Source organism: Puma concolor, chromosome B1 (genome assembly GCF_028749965.1).
Source record: "Puma concolor isolate L17-30 chromosome B1, mPumCon1.1.hap2, whole genome shotgun sequence".
Lineage (NCBI taxonomy): Eukaryota > Metazoa > Chordata > Mammalia > Carnivora > Felidae > Puma > Puma concolor.
Window position 1 is genome coordinate 39,184,935 of NC_141670.1, and position 23,010 is coordinate 39,207,944.

Below are 23,010 nucleotides of genomic sequence, written 5' to 3' on the forward strand. Positions count from 1 at the left end.
CTCAGGAGAGGTGCTATCACCATGTCTAGATCACATACGAAGAAACGGAGACTAAAGAGTGGTTAAGTAACTTACTAGAGGCCAAACTGTAAGAAAGAGAGCTAAAACTCAATCAGTGAACCTGTAATTCCCAAGTCCAGGCACTGTGCCTCTCACAATATATGCTTCACATCTTTTTTTTCAACTATTCTCTTTTGTCCTTTATTATTAAAGCTACAGAACAAAATATCCAATTAGAAAAAGGCATTTTTTATACTAATGGGCTATGTAAGATAAATGACATTATAAAATACTGGAAATATAAATTTAAAATTATGGACTTAAACTCTGTAATCAAGGCAAGAAATTTCAATATACCCCATACATACCCACCAACACATCTGTATAATCAGCTGAATGTCCTATACATTCAAATACTAGGGTCCTCACAGGCTCTTGGGTGTTCATGAGCATCTCAAGAAGGGACAAAATACCAACACACTGGGCTCAAGCTCCCTTCTTTACCACTGCTGACTTTATTTATGTCTTGCACTTGTCTGTGCCTATTGAGTATGAAAAAAAAAGAGGCCTTCCCAGAGATAAACTAAGAAGCTAAAATTCCCTCAGTTCCAGAAAAAGATACTCCCTATGCCTTTTTTTCTTTAGATAACTAGCTAACCTTTGAAGTTTCAAACTTAATACTAAATTCTAAGACGAATCATGTTTCTATACTAACAGCACAGCCAACTTCCCTTAGAGCAGATGTACACCGAAATGAGAATGACAGCCTTGCACAGTTGTCAGACGGACCCCACTAAATGACCAAGTTCAAACTGGGAACCTTCCAATGTCTGGATGCAGTTTCATAAAAATAGCTGAAATTAGCACACTACAGTCTAGGAGCACCAAGCTATGTCTAACCACCTCAAAAGAGCAACACAACTTAAATGAAAAAATCGCAACATGCCCAAACATTACAGACCCTGTAACAAATATACCCTCTTCATTTCTGTCAGCCTCGTTTAGAAAACAATGTATATGAACTATCATTTTCCTAAGTTTCTAAGACTTTCTTACCATGCTTTCCAGTTTAAATCAAACAGTTTAAAATCCAAGCAATTTTCTGTAACTACAATTATACATAACCCAGTACTGCCCAGGACAAAGAAAATAAACTGAATTCCAGTTACCTCCGTCAGCAAACAGTCTGCCCATAATTTTGTGAGGAATACAAAGAACATTCTCCCGTTCCATCTGTTCAACAAACCTTCATCTTCAGCAAGGGCTCTTTTAATGTACTTCTATAGCTGCTCCGGTTGTAAGTACAAACTGCTACACGCTGACTCTGCAGTGACATTCTCCCAGAATGCTACTATGTCCCTCAGGGGCTGAGGGATAAGAACTTGAAAGAAGTTACAGGAGAACTCCCCCCGCCCCCTCCACTTAGCCTCAACAGGCAGCTTCCCTCCAAGAGATCTGCTTCAAAAGTCCAGACCCAGTGAAGTCACACATGACCTCACAAACCTCCAATTTAACTCTTCAGAAGCCAGACGGCAAGCTGACAATAGGGAGAAAGGACAATTGTCTTAGTTGATTTGGAGTGTTTGCTCTTTTGGGAGAAAGAGGTTTGTCCAACATCATTTCAAAAAAGAAAAAAAGAAGAAAGTAATTTCAGCATTGTTCTTCCATAATAACACTAAGGTTTTGGAATACTGTTTTTGAAGACTCTAAGTTCTGGCAGCACACACTAAAGAATGACTGAAAGAGGAAAAAAAAACCTAATCCATTTAGATTTTATAAAATTCACACTTAATCTTGTGATCTGTGTTTTCCTATTTTCATTTCTACTTTTGTTTCTGCTTTTCCGCTATCGTTGAAATTAAAGTATTCATTTTCTCTGTTGTTCAAGTTCCGCGTCAGACAACCAGAGGTGGACAGGCAACACTCACAGCTGTCAGACCCAACAGCAACCGCCTGCAGATGCATCTCAGAAACCGGGAACTATAGGAGTCCCATAGAAAGGCCAGTCAGCAGACCCAACTAATGGATAACAGAGTCCACATTCAGTGCCCCTAAAGGGAAAGGAAACTTCATTCTGTTTCCCATGCTTTTTCTTTGGACAACAGCTGTTTTTGTTAGGATACTGGAATTACAAGGATCCAGGAGGTAGAATAAGTAAAAATTACTTTATAAACAGAAGTAGATAAAATTATATCCTCTCAAAGAAAATGTAATACGCCCTTTCAAGAATGCCTTGATTCACCCAGAAAATGATTACAACTTACTGTCCAGCAATTTTGTTCCTAAATATATACTTAGCCTAGAGAAACTCTCCCATAAGTGCACAAGAAACAACAAATTAGAATGTTCACTATCAGGCCATTTGAGATAACAAAAATACAAGGCAGCCAAAGTGTTCATAAATAGGAAAATGGAAAAATAAATTACAGTATACATCCATGTAATGAATACTATACAGCAAATTAATAAAGTAGGACTTTATGAATCAGTAATAATGAATTTGAAATGTTGAGCAAAAAAGTGAGTTACAACAGGAAAGAAGAAGGTAACATTTATATAAAGTCTAAAAACATGAAAAGATACTATCTAGTGTCAGATGCACACTTGTATAGGAATGACAGACACCCACAGGCCATGGTTACCCTAAGGAAGAGAAAAAGAGGAATGCAAACAGGGAGGCATTCACCAAGTTGGCAATTCATTTGCAATGTTTCTTTCTTAAATTGGCTGGTGAGATCACAAGTGTTTATTATTTTCCATACCCTTGGGATGCCTAAAATGTTTCAGAAGTTGTAAAATGTCAACTGCATAATGCCTGCCTTTGAGCACAGTGGCACCTGTTCAGTCTGAAAGATTAACAGAAGAGGCAAAGAGGTTCACAGTCCCCTCAGCTCCCAACTCTCAAGTCCCCAAATTCAAGCAGCTGTTACTAATTCTGCCTCATTTTGGCTCTGTCTGGACAATCACCCTGCACACTCCCCACCAACAATCATTTACACACATCCACCTCTGCCTTCAAAACCCACCACAGAGACGCTTGGGTGGCTTAGTCAGTTAAGCATCCGACTTCGGCTCAGGTCATGATCTCACGGTTAGTGGGTTTGAGCTGCATGTGGGGCTCTGTGGTGACAGCTCAGAGCCTGGAGCCTGCTCCTGATTCTGTATCTCTCTCTCTCTCTCTCTCTCTCTCTCTCTCTCTGTCTCTCTGCCCCGCTCCCACTAGTACACAGTCTCCCTCTCTCTCTGTCTCTCTCACTGTCTCTCTCTCTCTCAAAAATAAATAAGCATTAACACACACACACACACACACACACACACACACACACACACACACACACACAAAAGCAACACTTCCAGGAGGGCCTCTACAATACTTCCTGGAAGTAGCCTCAGCCTCAGACCCTTACTGTCTGGCTCTCTAGGCCTTGTAGTAAAAATACTTGTGAAGTTGTCCGCCTCTTCTCTGGCGGACACCAAGTACCTAGTATAGAGGAGCTGCTAATTAAGTTCTTCACTAAACAAAAACCTAGTCTCTAATATGTGCTGGACCCTGTTAACACTAAGTGTCAAGACTAAAGACTCAAGAAGATCACTGTCCATACCTAGCTAAGTACATTACAGGATGAATCCTAAAACTATTGTTAAGGGAACTTTTATGGTTTTGCTTTGCAACATTCAATACGTCTTATTTTCTCTGTACTAAAAATTTTATATTACTACTCTTAACTAGAAAATGTCATGTTCTTTGTGTTGCAGTGGAGCTGCTAAATAGATAAACACAGTGAAACAAACTGTCACTAAAAATCCTCACCTTCAAGTAATCTAAGGCTCTTAGAATTATTATTACAGATATACAACATCCTAAATCGACCTGACCAGAGCTCTTTCATATCAGGTGACTTTGAAAAAGTTTTAAAGAAAATAGCTCGGGGCACCTGGGTGGCTCAGTTGGTTAAGCGTCCGACTTCAGCTCAGGTCATGATCTCACAGTCTTTGAGTTCAAGCCCCACGTCAGGCTCTGTGCTGACAGCTCAGAGCCTGGAGCCTGCTTTGGATTCTGTCTTCCTCTTTCTGTGCCCCTTCCCCACTCATGCTCGCTCTCTCTCTCTCTCTCTCTCTCTCACTTTCTCTCTCTCTCAAAAATAAATAAAAAAACATTAAAAAATTTTAAAGAAAATAACTGAAGCAGTGTTATTACTGATAATAACGGACAACATATTTTGAGTACTCCATCAAGTGGAAGTAAATTATTATCTCTTTTCCCAGGTAAGAAAGTTGAGGTTTAGGGAAATAATTTACCAAAATTTGAACCAAGGCAATCTGACTTAAGAACCCACACTGTTTATAAGAAACCATACCATTTCCTAGCAGGAAAATGGATCCACCCCAATTATATTTCTAGAGTAAGGATGGGCACCCCATGATCACTATACCAAAGATGAAGTAAGAAATCATTACAAGGTTCACAGCCAGGACCACTCACTGTTACAAACCTCTGTTAGACTCATCCCTGCCACTAGCACAGTAACCCTGCTCACCTGAGAATAGGGACTATCTTACTTAGCTTTATATTCTGCCTTTAAACAGTTTCCAGTGTTTCTCAAACTTTAAAGTACTCATGAATGACCTCAGAATTTGTTAAAATAGTTAAAATACACATTTTGATTGAATACATCAGGGGTGAGGTCTGCGTTACACATTTCTAACAAACTCCAAAAGGAGAGGTTGACAGTCCAAGCTGAACATCAGGATCACCCGGGAATTGTTTTCATATTTTTTTAACGTTTTATTTATTTTTGAGAGAGCATGAGCAGGGGAGGGGCAGAGAGACAGGGAGACACAGAATCTGAGCTGTCAGCACAGAGTCCAACATGGGGCTCGAACCCACGAACCGTGAGATCATGACCTGAGCCAAAGTCCAACTGGGCCACCCAGGCACCCCAAACAGTGATAGCTTTAAAAGATTCCCAGGTGGGGGCGCCTGGGTGCCTCCATCAGTTAAGCGTCAGACTCTTGGTTTTGGCTCAGGACATGAGTTCAACATCAGGCTCTGAGCTAATGGTGTGGAGCCTGTTTGGGATTCTCATTCTCTCTCTCTCTCTCTCTCTCTCTCTCTCTCAAAACAAATAAACTTTAAAGCTATCACTGTCCAGATGTCACCCTCCACCAACAGAATCAGAATCTCTGTTGGTGAAGCATGGGAAATTGGAATTTTAAAAAGCTCCCTATGGGGGCGCCTGGTTGGCTCAGTCAGTTGAGCATCCAACTTCAGCTCAGGTCACGATCTCGCGGTCCATGAGTTCGAGCCCCACATCGGGCTCTGGGCTGATGGCTCAGAGCCTGGAGCCTGCTTCCGATTCTGTGTCTCCCTCTCTCTCTGCCCCTCCCCCATTCATGCTCTGTCTCTGTCTCAAAAATAAATAAAAAACGTTAAAAAAAATTAAAAAAAAGCTCCCTATGTAACTCTAATGTGCAGTCAGGTCAGAGAATCCTATTCTAGAGCTTTCCTACTTTAGCTTGGTCCATGGACCACTGTTCCAGACCAGTGCCTGTCAAATGTCAGTTTATGTAAACCACCTGGACATCTTAACATGCAGATCCTAAATTAGTAGGTCACAGGTGGGGCCTGAGATTCTGCAATTCTAACAGGCTCCCAGCTCAACACCACTGCAAAGCAAGGTTGTAAGTAGAAAGATTAAGAATCTCAGTAGTTCAGTGTGTGACTTATAAGGCTTTCCTTTAATAATTCTTAATGGAGAGATCAGTAGAACACTACAGATGGAGGTTTAGGCGCAGGCATATGAAATACCATATGGGGTGTGGGGATTATGAAGTCAAATTATTGACCTAACATTGGTTTAGATGTAGTTTGATATTAATCTTCATTAGCATGCATGAGAAAGATTATATTGAACTTACCATGGCCATGATACTGAATATTAAGGCTCTGTTAGGAGCTTAAGTCAATTTAATACAGATTCTGTACATCAGTTGATAGAAAGCTTATGAGATCCACAGTAGAAAAAGAAAAAAAGATTAAGGCACTGGAAATGTACCCATCTGGAGTTCTGACAAATTGGTACTCCTATGTAAAATACCTTCATATAACTTTCTCTTTTTGCTTCCCCAAACAACAAATCAATGGATAATATTTCTCATCCAGTATTGCAAATCTTGTGTTAAATGACCTCTGCTAAAAGGAAATGCTGTTGCTTCCTTTAAAAGATAAAAATTGCACTGATATATGAATTAAAAAATGGCTGTATCATCTCAACCAGTTAAAACAGTAACTGCCAATCAGATTTTTATTTAGACCCACGATTACCCTTGTAATAATATATACGTCCAATGTCATTTAAAGTCTTGGGGCGCCTGGGCAGCTCAGTTGGCTGAGCATCCAACTCTTGATTTCGGCTCAGGTCATGATCCCAGGGTCATGAGATCGAGTCCTACATCAGGCTCCATGCTGAGTGTGGACCCTGCTTAAGATGCTCTCTTTCCCTCTGCCCTCTTCCTCTGCTCTCCCACTCTCTCTCTAAAACAAATTTTAAAAAATAAATAAAAACAAAGTGTTTTAATATGGTCTTTGATAAAAGATCATCCACTTCAGCAAGCATCCCACAGCACTCTTCATACTAATATCCATCATTATCCAGGGCATTACTTTAAGTTGTGAACTAGAGAATTAGAATGTTTCTAGGAAACCCTATTTCAAATCCAGGACCATTTCCTGAAGTCATCACCAATTTATATAGAAGGCACTCAACAAACAGAGCCCCAAATCACCAAGGCCAGCCAGGGCCAGGACTGTCTGAGAGAAATTAAAAGAACATCCATCAGACGACTGGACCACTGAGCTTCTCCCTGATAATCAAGGCACTGCTGGAGAAACGAAGCAAGTACAGAAGAGCGCCCAGGAAACTCACCTTGGAGGGCATTTCCTACAAATACAGAATCAAAAAGATGCACAAGCAGCACCCAAGTGCTCCTGTGTGTGCATCTCTGCAGCTGGCCTCAGCACACCCCTCATCATCCAAGAGTTCGCTCGTGCCCACAGCTGCAAGCCTCACATCCAAATGGTAACTCCAAAGTCCTGCAGCCAGCCTTCAATCTCACACTCCCAACAGCACTTCTACATAAAGCACCATCGCTCTCCTGAAATTTAACCTGTTTAAACTGACCTCACTACTAGCTACTCTCCTACAAACCCCACCGATCTCCCCAATTCCTATTACTTCTAGATTCAGTAAGTCATCCACGCTTGAAGTCTCACAATGATTTTGACTCAGCCTGCATGTCCTATATTCAAACATTTGCTAAATCCTTGCATCTGTTTTTCTTTACCAGGTTTTTCTTGTGTATTTTCTTACATCCCTTAGATTATTATTCAGACTACTACAAAACTCACAATAGGTTTAAAATAAATATCCACAAACTAGAACTTAGCAAATTCTTACAACAAAGCTATAAAATGAGTGGTAAGGTTATTTCCACCTCACCAATGGAATCACAGGCTGTCTGGAGTAAAACAAGATCAGGCAGCCAGTAAAGAGGATGACGTGACCTCCTTGTCTTCTGATCCCAAATCCCCATATTTATGCCACCCTACCACAGAGTGTTGTACTTTATGAAAAGAAAGTGGTATTTCAGGAAGTCCAGCAATAGGTGTGCCAGATAGTTAGAGCTGAGAGGACAGTGCTGGCAGCTCAGAGACTGATACAGGACTTGAGCTCATGGCACAGTAGCATGATGACATAAATTTTGATTTATTTATCTCCTATGATGTACACCAGGCATTGTTAAGCTACTTGATTTTCTTTTCTTGATTTCTGCTACCTGACTAATCTCATTTGCTTCCCCTTCCTTTACCAGATAGGTATTATACATTGCATTTTATACGTGGAAACGTTCTCAGATTTTCTGTAATTACTCAATATCACACATCTAGTAAGTAACTGAGACAGGATTCAAACCCAGATAGGACTGGCTCTGAAACCTAGCAGAGCCCCCATCACTCATCACTGAGCAAGGATCCCTTTGTGGTAAATAAAAAAACAAAATCCATCATAAGTACTTGGAAGAGAAGCTGGAAAGAAAAAAAAATAAGAACCCATTTTCTGCAAAACTAGTCTTCAAACCCAAAAGAAAAGGACTAAAGAGATTACTACAGCAAGAGCTACCCAATATTAAACCTATGAGACTGCGGAGCTTCCTGCTCCTAATGATACTAGAAAAATCGGAAACTCACTGGTCAGCCAGATCTCTAAAGACAATTTCACAGGATCAAAATCTTTTCCTCACTCAGAAGCTTAACTAATACCACATTATTTTCATTCTTATTTTGATACTTATAAACTAAAATGCCTGCAGGTTTTAAACTGAAATGTCAAAAACATTTTTGAAATCACACTTCACGTGCTTTTTCCTAGACAAACACTAAAGAAAGAGAAAAACTGAAGAAAAGGGATACTTTTAAACACCAGCATTCCATTTGAAAAGAGGGAAAACAAACAAACAAACAAACAAAAAAGGAAGGCAAAAAAACCAAAACTATCAAATTTGGAGTGGACCCAAGACTGACTGAAGCACTCTCCTCAGGCATATCAGTTGCACACTGATGTAATTCACCTCTTCTGCTGTACTCCTCCATATCCTGAGCGGTATCTGAAAGAAAAGCCAGGAGGCTGAGACATAACATATATCTATTATGCTAAACAGTTAATTTTAAAATGCAGTTTTATATGTTTCAGAGAACCAAAAGAGAGGATCCTGCCATGTTACTATATTTGGTATCTCTCTTTTCCTATCTGTCCAAACCCAAGCTCAATAGAAATGGACAATATTTAGCTCTGTGAATGGTCACAGTGACAACATTTGTGCCTTATAGTCTTCAGGTCACAACTTACTGATTGGAGTTGCAATCATCAGATGATAAGCCAGCAAGGGAGAAGCACCCAGACACAAAGGAACCCATTGGAACATGTACAACTGTAAGTCTCTAATTATCCTTTCTAATTCTGGAGCCATGTGACTGGACTTCACACAGCACTGCTGACCCCATCAGCCTGAGTGCTATGTAGCGGACCACAAAGGGAGGGGATGCTCCTCTTTGCTCCTTCATTAAAATATTGTGTTACAATCACAGGGTGAGTTATTTCCTGACCGACATGCGGCTTCCTCACCAACATTCAGTGTCCAGAGCACTTCAGAGCACCTGAGAGTATTTAACTATTCCTGTCCAGATTTATTCCAAGGTCTTAAGAGGTTTTTTTCACCTTATAAAGAATGATGTATTTGATATCAAAAAGGTATATAATCCTTCAAAAGACAAATAGTGAGCACATGTACTCTTTAAAAATGCCCTTTCCAACTTGATACTAGAATACTACAGATTTGAAATGTTTTCTTCTTTGATTTAAGTGGAGAGAGTAACAGGGAAGAACAACCCCCGCCCCTGACCACCAATGCATGGCTAAATCCAAATTGGAAGGCACTGCTGAGAGAGAGAACTAAGTTTTGCTGAAGTGATACAACATCCTCATTAACCTTCCCAAACACTTGCACCTTTCTTTAAAGAAGCAACACAAAAGAGAATAGTGTTATCTTGCATTCAAATGAAATCACTGTCAAATACTGCCACTGAAATCACCTTTTTTTTTCTTTTTTTAGAGAGAGTGAACACACCCATGCTGGGTGCACAGGCTCCACACCCAAAAGAGCCCAACACAGGGCTCGATCTCATGACTGTGAGATCATGATCTGAGCCAAAATCAAGAAAGAGTCAGACACTCAGGCACCCCTGAAATCATCTTTAATGACAAAGTAAATCACATACTGAAGTAGAAAAGGATTTTAAAATATACCTAGGCAATGCCAAATATATTTTTGTTTTGAAACCAAAAATAAATGGGCTCTGGAGCCTGACTGCCTGGGTTCAAACCCTGGGCATGCAACTTACCATCTGTGTTACTTTGAGTAAGTTACTCAAATGCGCTATGCCTCAGTTTCCTCATCTAGAAAATGAGAACATTAATTGCTCCTTTCTCCTAGCTTATTATGAGAATTACATACCATGTGTTTACTAAATAAAAACTATAGGATGCTTATGATACAGAATTGTGCTTAGAGACAACCTAAGTAATATTATAATCTTTTCTACTGGCTGACAGTTAATATTTTATACATTAAAATCAATACCTCAACAGAGATGGGCTTAATTTCTTGGTTCAGGTCTAGTTAGAATCAAAGAAGCATTATCAGGGAGACAGTCATATCATCATCAGTCATTAGTCATATCATAAGTCGTGTATCATCCCCTTTTCTTTGTGCCTTCTTGAGAGTTCACTTTATTCAATATAGTCAGACCCCACCCCCCCCAGTCCACTGCCAAGGGAACAGGAGAGGCCAGTGAATAGAGACAGAATACTAGGCATGTACACTTGTTTGATTTATCACTTTCCTTATACAAATGTCACATTTATTAATAAAATTGGAAAATGTTTTTTCACTTGAATCCTAACACTTTGGCCCTGAGCACGTTGTTGAGGGAAGTCAATCAGGCTGACTATTGGGCAGTCAGCATTCAAGTCTGGATTTCCTTAACAGGCTCCATAGTCTACTTCCTTACCTCTGCAGAAGAATGTTTTAATGTAAAGGAAATGTTTAAAAGCCTGCTCACTGATTACTTTAAAAATTTGTGGAGACATGTTTGTTAACAATTTGGTAAATTTTTTTTTCTCAAATTGAACACACACACCAACAACAACAATAAATTCTACAATTACCAACTCACACTTCTGGTTCCATAGACATATGGCATTAGAGAAATTAGATTTAGAAAAAGAATAAAGGTATGAGACCAGGCTGCCTAGAAGAGCAAATGTATCTAATCTAGGAGTCAGACAATTTGAACTCTGGTAAAGGATCTCTCACAGGTAAATCCATCCCACCAAACTGGGACTCAGATTCTTTACTGTAAAACAAGACTATCTAAGGCCCCCTTCAAGCTAAAAAAAATGTCATAATTCTTCAACCTACAATTTTTCTGGTGCTGCAACTTAAAAGCACCAAAAAGTCAGAGGGGTAAAGAAAAGCATAAAAGTTATTCCAGTTTCTTTAAGATTTTTTAGGAAAAAGTAAGTAAAACTTCTTAGATCATTGAGCCCACCCTACATTTTTAACCCTGAATGGACACATAAATCATAAAACAAAACCTTCTTCACCTGTAACCACATATGCCAACTCGAAGAACACAAATAGGTCTGTTCAAGTTACCAGAAGTGTTAAAGGAAGGGAAGAATGACCACTAGTCAGGAATCACATGGAAGAGTATCAGAGCTGAAAGAAGCGTGGCTGACACATCCCTAAGATGCTTCTCATTCATATTAGAATTCACTCTTTTTTTTTTTAATTCCAGTTAGTTGCACAGTGTTAGTGTCAGGTGTACAATTTAGGAATTTAACTCTTCCATACAACACCGAGTGCTCATCACAAGTGCACTCCTTAATCCTCACCGCTTAGCTCATTGATCCCCCCACCCACCTCCATTCTGGTAACCATCAGATTGTTCTCCATAGTTAGAGTCTGTTTCTCAGTTTGTCTTACTACTGGCCAAGATCTCAAGGTTTGACAATGCAGGTAATGAAGCTTTATCTTGAGATTGCCTAAAGTGTACGGCTGTCTAAATCTGAGATGCTAAAATATACTATAACTTGCCAAATAATCTTTCTTAACTATCTAACTCTGCCCTACTAATAATGACTGGCACCCACACTGGCCCCAATGATGACTACTTCCTATTGTAAATAAGCAAACCATACATTTGATAAACATTTCACCTAATTCCTTCCTGATCTGACTTTCTGATGTTCATCTCTTTTTATTTACTTACTCTCCCTGAAGCTTCTGCAGCAAAGCCTCTCAGCCCAAAATACCTCAGCTCCCCCATCTATTTTTTGGGTCTGTAATATAAACAACTTCAATTCACCCCAGAAAGCTGGACTGAAGTTCTAATAAAATTATCTGCATGCCTATACTATTGCATTTTATCTCAACTTACAGTTATCAGAGATGATGGTGAAACAAAAGGGCCCTCCTCCCACCCCAAGGGGAGGACCATGGTCCTCAGAAACACCTTACCCTCAGGGACACCCCCTCCCACCCCCTAGCCCCGGAAATACAGAAAGTCTAAATGTGGACTCGCCAACCAATTGACTCACACCTTTACTCAAGCTCCTACTTTGTACCATACACTGTGCTAGTTGCTTTAATCTATATTAACTCTTTAAATCTCACAGCTACATAGCATGCTGGATACCATTAACCTAATTTTGACAATAAATAAAGTGAGTATCAGAGAAAATAAGTGGCTTGCCCAAGTAATTCAGACTAAGGTCTTCTGCTTTTGAGACTAGTGTTGTTTCATTATATCACTAGTGACCCAAGAAAGCAATCAACATCCATTTGGATGTTCCATTTCACATGGAAATGCATAGCTACAATTTATAAACGCCAGTCTTGAATGTGTTCATGCAAGAATTATAAACCTATAAACTGGTTATAGAAAACACTCAACATAAGATGCTCACAAAGAGAGGTTCATTGGAAACCTGTATAATAAATACTGACTTTTAAAAAAAAGTGCTGACACTATTTCATACAGCTTTAAAATAGTTTATCCCCTTACATCTCCCCTTGACTTTGCCCAACACACACACACACACACACACACACACACACACACACACACACACACACACACACTTTAATTCAGGAAAATTATATCAAAACTGAATTCATAAAATCATTAAGAAGTTTAGCATTCTCTACCCACTGATAAAGATGCTAAAAAACAGGTGAATGACCCAAAGATAATGAGCAAGAAGAAATGAAATGCTGGATAATCTATAAATAGACAAGAAATAACTAAATGACAGGTAGGGCACATGTAACCTATATAATTTGTCGTCTTACCTCCCAAGTAGACTTAAATCCTAAAGCAGAGAGAGAAAATAAATATTTATAGCCTTAACCAAGGTATCAGCTCTATCAAGCATCCATATAATCGGATATTTCCCATCTCAGGAATAGAAGACTGCTCAACAGAACAGGACATCACAGAGCAAAGGCCTATAAGATACTTGGGTGACCATCTAATCCAACACCCTCAATTTGCAGTTAAGGAACTTCTGGCCTAGTCAAGCAACCTGCTCCAAGCCAACAACCAATATCAGTGCCAATATGAAAGCCAACATCTCTCAGTGTTCTTTTCATAGCACCATACCACTGCTACCAAAGGTACACCATGGCAGCTAACACCTACTCATCACCCACAAATATTTGCTCGGGATGCAATTTATATATTGTAATCCAGGAAATATCACCATATACAATAACCACAGCTTGCCAATTTGGGAAACTGCTAAAGCGCACTCTGCCTGTCCCTAAAACCCAAATTACTTTCTACTCACAGCATTCACTTATATCCACAGAAACTGGCCAAATGCTCCTCAGATATATTCCACTCTTATATTTCCCAAGGAGAAAGTGATACAAAAATCACCGCATGAAATTAATGAGGATAGAATTAGTACCTTCCCCAGAAAGCAATCTCTGGTGTGCCTTTCGTGTAGATGGAGTCACTGGTGTCATTCAGCCCGTTGGTGATCCCACTAGAATAACCCATCACTATTCCACCATCTGCTGAGACACTCAGGACATCTTGCTGTCCTGCCACTGTTGTCCTCTCCAGAAACTGACTGCCTTCTTTAATGCGCTGCTGTATCATTGGAGTGAGAGGCATTTCAAAGCTAAAATAGCTATCAGGTTCTGAATATAATGTCTCCAAGGACTCAGCACTGTAGTATAAGGAAGTGTTGTCCAAAATGGTTTCAAACTGGGAGCTGTACACATCAGTGGAGTCCTCTGTATACGCAGGCCCAAGGACATCATCATCTCCTCCCCTAAAGTGCTCCTCTTGCTCAAGAATCCTAGAAAGAAAATAAGAATGAAGAATTTCAATATTAGGTTAATATTCTTTTTACTTTTTCCCTTTCAACCATATAACCATATAAGAAAGATAATATTCCGTAAAGCTAACAATTTTGTTCTTTGGGTTATGTTTTAATATATTTGAAAAGGAAGCTATCACAGAAACATATTCGGGTTGAAGAACCTCTTAGCATACATGTGCTGTCTAAATAATTTCTGTAGTTTCAAACTAATTTCCTAGTATGTGACTATATTTGAATGAAATATTAAACTCTCATTTTAGCCAACTAAACTCCACAAATTCAAATTGTTAACAGCCACTGTCATCCTTAATTTTAACAGAACACAGATAAATATACTGTGTAAACTTAATGGAGTAAAAATACACTAAACTTTCATCGGTCTATTAATACATTCTGATTTAAACAAGACCAACTGCCCTCAAGAGGATGAGAAGATTAGAATCCAAGGGCCGCCCCCTGCCGACAACAAGGCAGCACTGCAGAGAGTTTTCAGACCCAAAATTCGACAGCCAGCGAATGACCTTTAAAAACAAAAACAATTTTTTTAAAAGCCAACAAACATGTTTATTGAAAGGCTAACCAAAACAGTGAAAACCTATAAACAATTAATTAGTATGCAGCACTGTGTTCAAATATTAAAAATGAATATTAGGATAATTACGTAAATTTTTTTAAACTCCATAACAGCAAAGCTCAAGAGTTAGAAAAACCTGGGGCTGAATGTTGGATGTGCCAATTACCAGCTATATCACTTTAGAAAACCTTACTTAATCTCTCTAAGCCTCAAATTCCTATAAATAAGAATAAAAATAGAAAACTACCTCACGTAAATCTATTATGAGGATTCACAATCAACAATACAGTTGTCTTTGCTGTTTTTAAATTATAAAGGTCTACCACATACCAAATAGTATTCTGGGTCTCTTAATGGCTTCTCACTGCCCATGGAATAAAATGGGAAGCTCCTCCCTACCTCTCCATGCTCATTTCCCAACCCCACAGCTCCTTATGCTCCAACCACACTATTGAGTTTCAAATCTTCTCACTTTCCATAAAGACTTCATTTCACACAACTCTAGGAAGCGCACATAGCTAGGCAATCCAGCAGCTCTCCTTTGCACATTTTGTTCCCTTCCTCCCTGGAATATTCTTCTTCCCCATTTTCTGCCTGATTAACTCATATTCATTTCTCAAGTCTCAGCCTACTTATCATTTCTACAGAAAGGTCTTCTCTAAGCCATCAACCGAATTTATTTTTTTCTAGTATGTCTCTGTTATTTTCCTTCCCAGAACCTACCACAATTTGTGATCCTATAATTATTAACATGTTTATGTAGTCAGTGTTTATCTTTAGTAGTTTTTAAACTGCTAAACTAAACGCCATGAGGGAAATGACCACAAGTTATTATCTATTTTGAACATTCTTTTATGTCCAGTATTTAGCAGGGTCAAGAACATCACAGACAGTCAAAAACTATTTGTGGAAGAAGGGAGAGGGGAAGGGTGGAATAAATTAATAATATGTACAATAGCAAAAGTGTATATTTCAGTGGGACTATAACTACTGAGCCATGTGCCGCATATCAAGGCTGCTTTTGAGGGACGTCTAGAGATTTTATGTGTTAAGGGGGTTGGGGAGGAAGAAGTGGAGAGGAGGAGTCCTGATAACCTTCCTAAAGGAGCATCACTCTAGGTGGATTTGTTAATTAACTACAGAGGAAAATGTATTTCCTTACACCAAACAAACAAAAAACCCTTCAGCCTTGACACAGATGTTCTCCCACATAAACTATAAAATGTGATGCAATGAGGACTGATGGATGAAAAGATGGTACAAGTTGGAAATGAGAGTACATGACAAATGACTTTGCCAGAAGGAGCACTGTATGGTCAAGACAGCAATGAAAAGAAGTGAACAAAGATGAGTTATGTCTTCCATTTATCCAGGCTCTAAGCTGATATGGATGTCAGAAATGTATGGCAAGATCAGGAGGTACCATATCATGCTAAGATGATTTATCAGGCCCAAAATCAAAACATATGCTACTTGTAAGAAGGGATTCTCATGTGAATGCCACAGAACAACTGAATTCGAAAGTCTACTTCTGACCTCTTGACCTCCTTTCTAAACCTAGAAAACTGGGGCAACCCAAACCCAAACCTCTGCGTTCACACATGTATGCGGCTTGTATATAGGCACTGGTGTTGCACACAGAAGAAGTGCCTAAGATAGGATATAGTGACTATAGGATATGTCAAGAGTCCAAACCTTTCATATTATTAAAGATAACCGTGGGGTATTTTAGTTACCTTAATGTTGGAAAAGTTGAAACCTGTCAAACATAAAAAAACGTCAGAAATGGATCCACATGAGTATGGTGTTCACAGCCTCTCTGTAACTCTGCCTTCCCAGTTTATGCCTAATGCACAGCTTTATAACAAGATCACTTTTATATCTTAGAGACTTAGAAGGAATCTGGCTTATAATAAATTCTCTTCCATTCTATAATAACAAGGACCCAGGATATTATGTTGAGTTCTCATGGCCAAGCACAGGATAAAGATCTCTTATAATGTGTACAAGGCATCACAGACAGCAGGATGACTGTGGGAGCTCACCTTTCCTTGTCTCTCTCCAGTTCAGGTTTCTTCTCAAGATGTTCTTTGTTTTCCTTTAGGAAGACTTCATCCTCTCCACTCTCAACAAGAGGCAGAGGGGAAAACGTCCCTGAGCTGGTGCCCAGCTTCTCTGATGATCTCCAGGTTTCATCCCAAACACTCTCAGTTAAACCAACTGAATTATACAAACCAGCACATGAAATGAGATGGGTTGGCACTCTGGAAAGTTCTCTGTTTTCAGGAGAGGTGCTCCTTTCCAATGATATCTCAAAATCCACAGGATGCTGTATCTCTCTTTTCTCCCCTCCTGTCCACAATATTTCCACCCCTTGAAATTCCACGTGTTTGACCCGGCCTGGGCGTCCTGTGGAGCTACCTTGATCAGACCTCTTCTCTCTCAAAAGAGCAACACTGCCTGCAGAGGTATGCGTCACTGCTGGGCTCCCCAGGGAGGATATAGAACAAGCTGGCTCCTGCACATGGACAGCCCCTTTTCTACCATTATTAGTTATCTTGGAAAGCTCTGCCTGAGCTTCTCCAGTTAACAGTACAGTCTGATCCTTCTGGATGCTCAAATAAAAGTTCTCCTCAGTCGTAACTTCAGCTGAAAGAGGTATATCTGGTGCTTTTTCTTGGCCAGCAGGAAATAATTTTTTGGCTCCCTGTCTCTTTGTTTTATGAGGGACAGTGTCCAGCTCTTTATCCACCTGCTGAACTGAAAAACTAGAAATAGCATCTTTGTCCAGTACCTTTGTAGCCTGTAATGTTCCTGAAGCTTTTCTGGCTTCTGTGGCTTTCAGAGTTGAAATCAAGGAGTCAATGGGTTGTAAACTTTGTTCCTTGAGGTGACTTTGAGTGAGGGACTCTCTGACATCTTTTGGTCCGTCGGTAACACTCTCAAGCCCAGACTGGTGGCCATGAAGAAGCTGGACCCCCAGCTGCCCTTGTGGGCAGCCTGGCAGAGACTCTGTATCAAACCCAAGAGAAGTTCTTAGGCCTTCTCCACTATCCTCCATGGTCCCATATTCTGGAAATTCATTTGTGACATTTGGTGGGAGTAAAGTGCTTCCTCCATGATCACCTACGAGTAGAACAGAAGGGACACATAACTTGTTTTGAACAATAGGTTAGAATATGTAATGATAAATATCCACACATATTAGGTACTCAATAATCCTTATTTGATTCTTTCACTGTCTCCTGCCCTCAACCACTCTGCAACACATCCTTCTTGTAACTTTGCCAATGGTCCCTTCCATTTAGCTTACATGAAAGTAACCACAAAGGTTTTAGTATAGAAAGAGGCAATCTAATGACACATGCCATATTTCACCCTCCTTTTGATAAAGTCCCACACAGAAAACTCAGTTGCTGCACATGCAAAAAGAGACTAAAATAAAATACCTATCACTTTTATGTGATACCATTTATGAAGTAGTAACTAAAATATTTATATTGGGCATAAAAACAAACAGCCTTACGATCCAGCCAAAAGTATCTGTGCAGTGCAATCTCTGAGACAGAGCCTCAGAACAAAGATATGATCTACCTAAAGTCAGTAAATACTTTTTTGGCTGGAAGCCTCCCCTTCACTATTAGATTTCTCTGGGGGGTGGGAAATGCCTCCAGAACATCCCTGGACAATGAGACTAAAGTCAAAATGGAATAGGATACTTCATGTGTTAAGAAAATTTTCCAGGATCCCAGCCACATAAAATTTAAACAGTGTGTTACGTAGAACCCCAATATATGAAGCAGTGAAAACAATAATTAGTATATTTTTACTACAGTGAACCAAATTTACATTTTCTTACTAAAATAGCAGTCATTGAGAACAATGAAAACATTCTGATGAAGAAAAATTTTAACTGAGAGTTTATGGAGACCAGTTACAGTTACATCAACCCCACTATCCAATTTTCTTCCAAACTTGGTTTTGGTTACTTTGTATCAAGAAAATCCTCATCTACAGTAGAAATGCAGTGTACTCACTTTAACAACTTTATTCAAAAGGACATTTGTTGTGTTGTTGTTGTTTTTTTTAATGTTTATTTACTTTTGACAGAGAGAGAGAGAGAGAGAGAGAGAGAGAGAGAGAGCGCATGAGCAGGTGAGGGGCAGAGAGAGAGGGAGACACAGAATCCGAAGCAGGCTCCAGACTGAGCTGTCAGCACAGAGCCCGACATGGGGCTCGAACTCACAGACCGTGAGATCATGACCTGAGTCAAAATCAGATGTTCAACCGACTGAGCCACCCAGGCGCCCCTGTTGTGCTGTTGTTTTTAAAGCACTGTGAATTACAACCTTCCTATTTAGTGAAATGTTAGATAAATGTCTGAATATATACACTGAACATGAAAAACTTGATTCTAAGGCATGTACAAAATGAACTTAACTTAGAAATGTGTTGGGGCACCTGGGCGGCTCAGTCAGTTAAGCGTATGACTTCGGCTCAGGTTATGATCTCGCGGTCCGTGAGTTCAAGCCCCGCGTCAGGCTCTGTGCTGCCAGCTCAGAGCCTGGAGCCTGTTTCAGATTCTGTGTCTCCCTCTATCTATGACCCTCCCCCATTCATGCCCTGTCTCTCTCTGTCTCTAAAATAAATAAATGTTAAAAAAAAAAAAAAAAAAGAAATGTGTTAACATATGGTATCCCCCAGTATGCAAAATATACGATCAGTAATACATCTGAGAGTATATACTGTTTAATATTCCATTTTTTAAACAATTAGAAATATATTTTTAAAATTAAATTTGAATAAGGTATGGATGGAATCCAAGAAGCACTTCTCTGTGATAGCAGTATTTATAACACCTTCATAAGACAAGACTAAGAGAATGTGGCTTGGTGAAATCTGAAGAGGGAGCATCTCTTCAAATCCTGTTTTTGAAAACAAAGATAGTTAAAAACAGTAAGATTCCTTTTCCTCAGGTGCATACTGACATTTTTCCCTCTTTTAAGATTCAGTGGCTTGTAATATGCTCCCAAAATTATACTATTACCACTCTCTAATTCCAGAACATTTCACCACAGCCCCAAACAGACCCATATCTATCAGCTGGCACTCCCTATTGCCCTATCTCCTCAGCCCCTGATAACTACCAATCTTCATTCTTTCTCTGGATTTGTGTATTCTGAACATGTCATAAAAATGGAATCCTATAATATGTGGCATTTGTATCTGGCTTTTTTCACTTAGCACAATGATTTCAATGTTTATCCACATTGTGGCATGTATCAGAACTTCATTCTTTTTTACTGCCAAATAATATTCTATTGTATGGATATACCACAGTTTCTTTATTCATTCATCAGTTGATGGACATCTGTGTTGTTTCTACTTTTAGGTTATTAGGATTAATAAACATTTGTATATAAGTTTTTGTGTCTACATTTATTTTCAATTTTTGTGGGTAATACATCTATGAATGGCATTTCTGGGTCTCATGATAATTCTGTTTCATGCCTGAGAAGCTCCCAGTTTTCCAAAGCAACTGCACTATTTTACATTCCTACCAGCAAAGTTTGAGAGTACCATTATTGTCCATCTTTTTTTTTTTTTTTTTAATTTTAGCTGTCCTGGTGGGTACTGAATGGTATCTCACTGTGGTTTTGATTTGCATTTCCCTAGTGACTGATATTGAGCATCCCGTCATATACAAATTGGTAATTTGTACATTTTCTATCTATTCAGATCCTTTGCCCATTTTATAACTCAGTTACTTGTCTTTTTATTATTAAGCTGTAAGAATTCTTTATATAATCTGGACAGTAGTTCTTTATCAGATATATACTTTGCAAGTATTTTCTCCCATTCTGTGGGCTGTCTTTCCCTTTAGTTGATGGTGTCTTTTGAAGCACAAAAGTTTTTAATTTTGATAAAATCCAACTTATCTACTTTTTCCTTTCATTGGTTGTGCTTTTGGTGTTATATGTAACAAATCATTATCCAATCCAAGGTCAAAAAATTTATTCCTATGTTTTCTTCTAAGATTTTTACAGTGTTAGCTACTACATTTAGATTTTTAATCCATTTTGAGTTAACTTTTGTATATGGTGTGAAGTAGAGACCCAACTTCATTTTTCATGTTGGATATCCAGTTGTCCCAACACTATCTGTTGAAAAAACTTCCATCTCCCACTGAACTGCCTCGATATCCTTGTAGAAAATCAACTGACCATAAGTTTAAAGGTTTACTTCTGGACTCTCAATTCTATTCCATTGAGCTAAAAGCCTATCTTGTTGCTGGTATTACACCATCTTGATTATCATAGCTCTGTGGAAAGTAAAATCAGGAAGTGTATGTTCTACTTTATTCATCCTTTTCTAAGTTGTTCTGACTATTCTGGGCCCCTTCCATTTCCCATATGAATTTTAGGATCAGTTTGTCAGCTGATATTTTGAGAGAGACTGGGGTGAATCTGTAGAGTACTGGAATCTTAACAATAATACTATTACATCTTTTGACCTATGCCATAGACTGTCTTTCCATTTAATTTTCTTTAATTTCTTTTAGCAAATTTTTATAATTTTAAATACACAAATTATGCATTACTTTTATTAAATTTATACCCCTTAGTGTTTTATTCTTTTTGCAACTATTATAAGTAGGATTCTCATTTTTAAAATTTCATTTGCAGATTATCCATTGATAGCACATAGAAACATAATTGGTTAATGTACACTGAACTTACATCTTGTAACCTTGCCAAACTTTTTAACTTCTAATAGCTTTTTTATGGATTCCTTAGGATTTCCTATATACAAAATCATGTCATCCATGAAAATAAATAGTTTTACTTTTTCTCTTCTTTCTTATCTGGATGCCTCTTATTTATTTTCCTTGTCTATTTTCCCTGGCTAAAACCTCTACTATAATGTTGAAAAGAAGTAGTAAGAGCAGACAACCTTGTCTTGTTCCTAAATTTAAGAGAAAGCTTTTAGTTTCTCACCATTAAGTATAATGTTAGCTGTGGACTTTTCACAAATGCCTTATATCCGGCTGAAGAAGATCCCTTCTATTCCTAGTTTGTCAAGTGTTTTTATCATGAAATGGTGTCAAATTCTGTCAAATGCTTTTTCTGTTAACTGAGATGCTCATGTGGGTTTCGTCTTTTTTTCTAGTAACCATTATTATATCAACTGATTTTTATATACTGAACCAATCTTGCATCCCTGGAATAAATCTCATTTGGTCAGAGTGTATAATCCTTTTTATATTTTACTAGATTCAGCTTTCCAGTATTTTTGCTGAGCAATACTGGTCTGCAGTTGTCTTGTACTATCTTTGTCTGGTTTTGGTATTAGGGTAATGCTGGCTTCACAAAATGAATTGGGAACTATCCCTATATTGGTACCTTTTTACAACTTTTAAAAACATTGTTCACGTTTTACACTTTTTTAGGCTTTTAACAGTTTTCTGTGTTCATCAGTTTCTTCAACACTTCCAAACTATAAATTTATTGTTAATATGCAATGAAAGAAAATGGTCAATAATCCAAAAAGATGTTTTTCTTTCTTTAACATAGTAAAAGAGCTTAAAGTAGATAGAGAAGTATTTAGTCCCCAGTAGGATATATTTCCTTTAGATTTTAAATGTTTTTCATTATTTCTCTAAGCTAGGGTATACCTTTACAAATATTCAAGGATCAAAGAACATAGAATTTCAAAGGTTGAAGGGATTTAAGAATTAATTCAGCCAGCTAACATAATTAAGGCAGGCAGCTGAGAAGGCAGGTTCAACTGAATGATGTACTCTACCAAAATAAATAAAAGTCAGAGCTTATCTATTCCACCTTCACTATGCTTTACATCCCTCCCTGCCCCTCCATCTTTATTGGTAGTAAGGTACTCTAACATGTGTGTCTTCAAACTTTTCCCTGAAACTTAAAAATCTTCTGAAACAGTTATCCAAAACCCAGCCTCATTTTCCCACTTTGTTCCTAAAACAAAAGTTTATGTTGCTTTCAGTAGTTCTGCACTGCCTAGAGAATAAAGTCTAAAGTCCAAACTCGTTGATCTAGAAGTCAGGATCCATAACCCAGTCCCAATGTATCTTTCTCAAACTATTCTCTTTCTCTTGCTCAACCCCTTTTCAAATATGCTCTACTACTGATTCTCTAACTGAAGGAGGTGGGCAGCACATGAATACCTTGAAAAGGTATATGTACTGGAAATTAAGTTAACTATGGATACACTCCTGTGTCTGTGCTCAACCTCTTTTCCCCATAGGATAGGTTTTCTTCCCATCTCTAAACGACCAGATTGTTTTCATCTTTCAAGACCTAACTCAAATCCCCTCTTTCATCTTTCAAGAACAAACTCAAAGCCTTCCTTTAATCACCAGCCCTTATAAGAAGTCACTTCTCCTCCTTACAA

At 38.6% G+C, this 23,010-nt stretch overlaps 1 protein-coding gene across 14 annotated transcripts in view; it reads right to left on the reverse strand.

Annotated features, from left to right (window-relative positions):
- The window catches only part of PSD3 (pleckstrin and Sec7 domain containing 3), an 810,275-nt gene that overhangs the window by 446,043 nt on the left and 341,222 nt on the right, over nucleotides 1-23,010 (reverse strand). For 10 of the 14 annotated variants that reach the window (XM_086703516.1, XM_086703515.1, XM_086703517.1 and 7 more), the window contains 3 exons: nucleotides 16,632-17,712; nucleotides 13,593-13,988; nucleotides 8,629-8,664 (listed from right to left, as the gene is read on the reverse strand). In XM_086703516.1, coding sequence (XP_086559642.1) covers nucleotides 8,629-8,664; nucleotides 13,593-13,988; nucleotides 16,632-17,712 — 1,513 coding nt within the window. Of the gene's footprint in view, nucleotides 1-1,169; nucleotides 3,219-8,628; nucleotides 8,665-13,592; nucleotides 13,989-16,631; nucleotides 17,713-23,010 lie in introns of those variants that run through there. The other 4 variants (XM_086703521.1, XM_086703518.1, XM_086703530.1 and 1 more) reach the window with 3 other exon arrangements.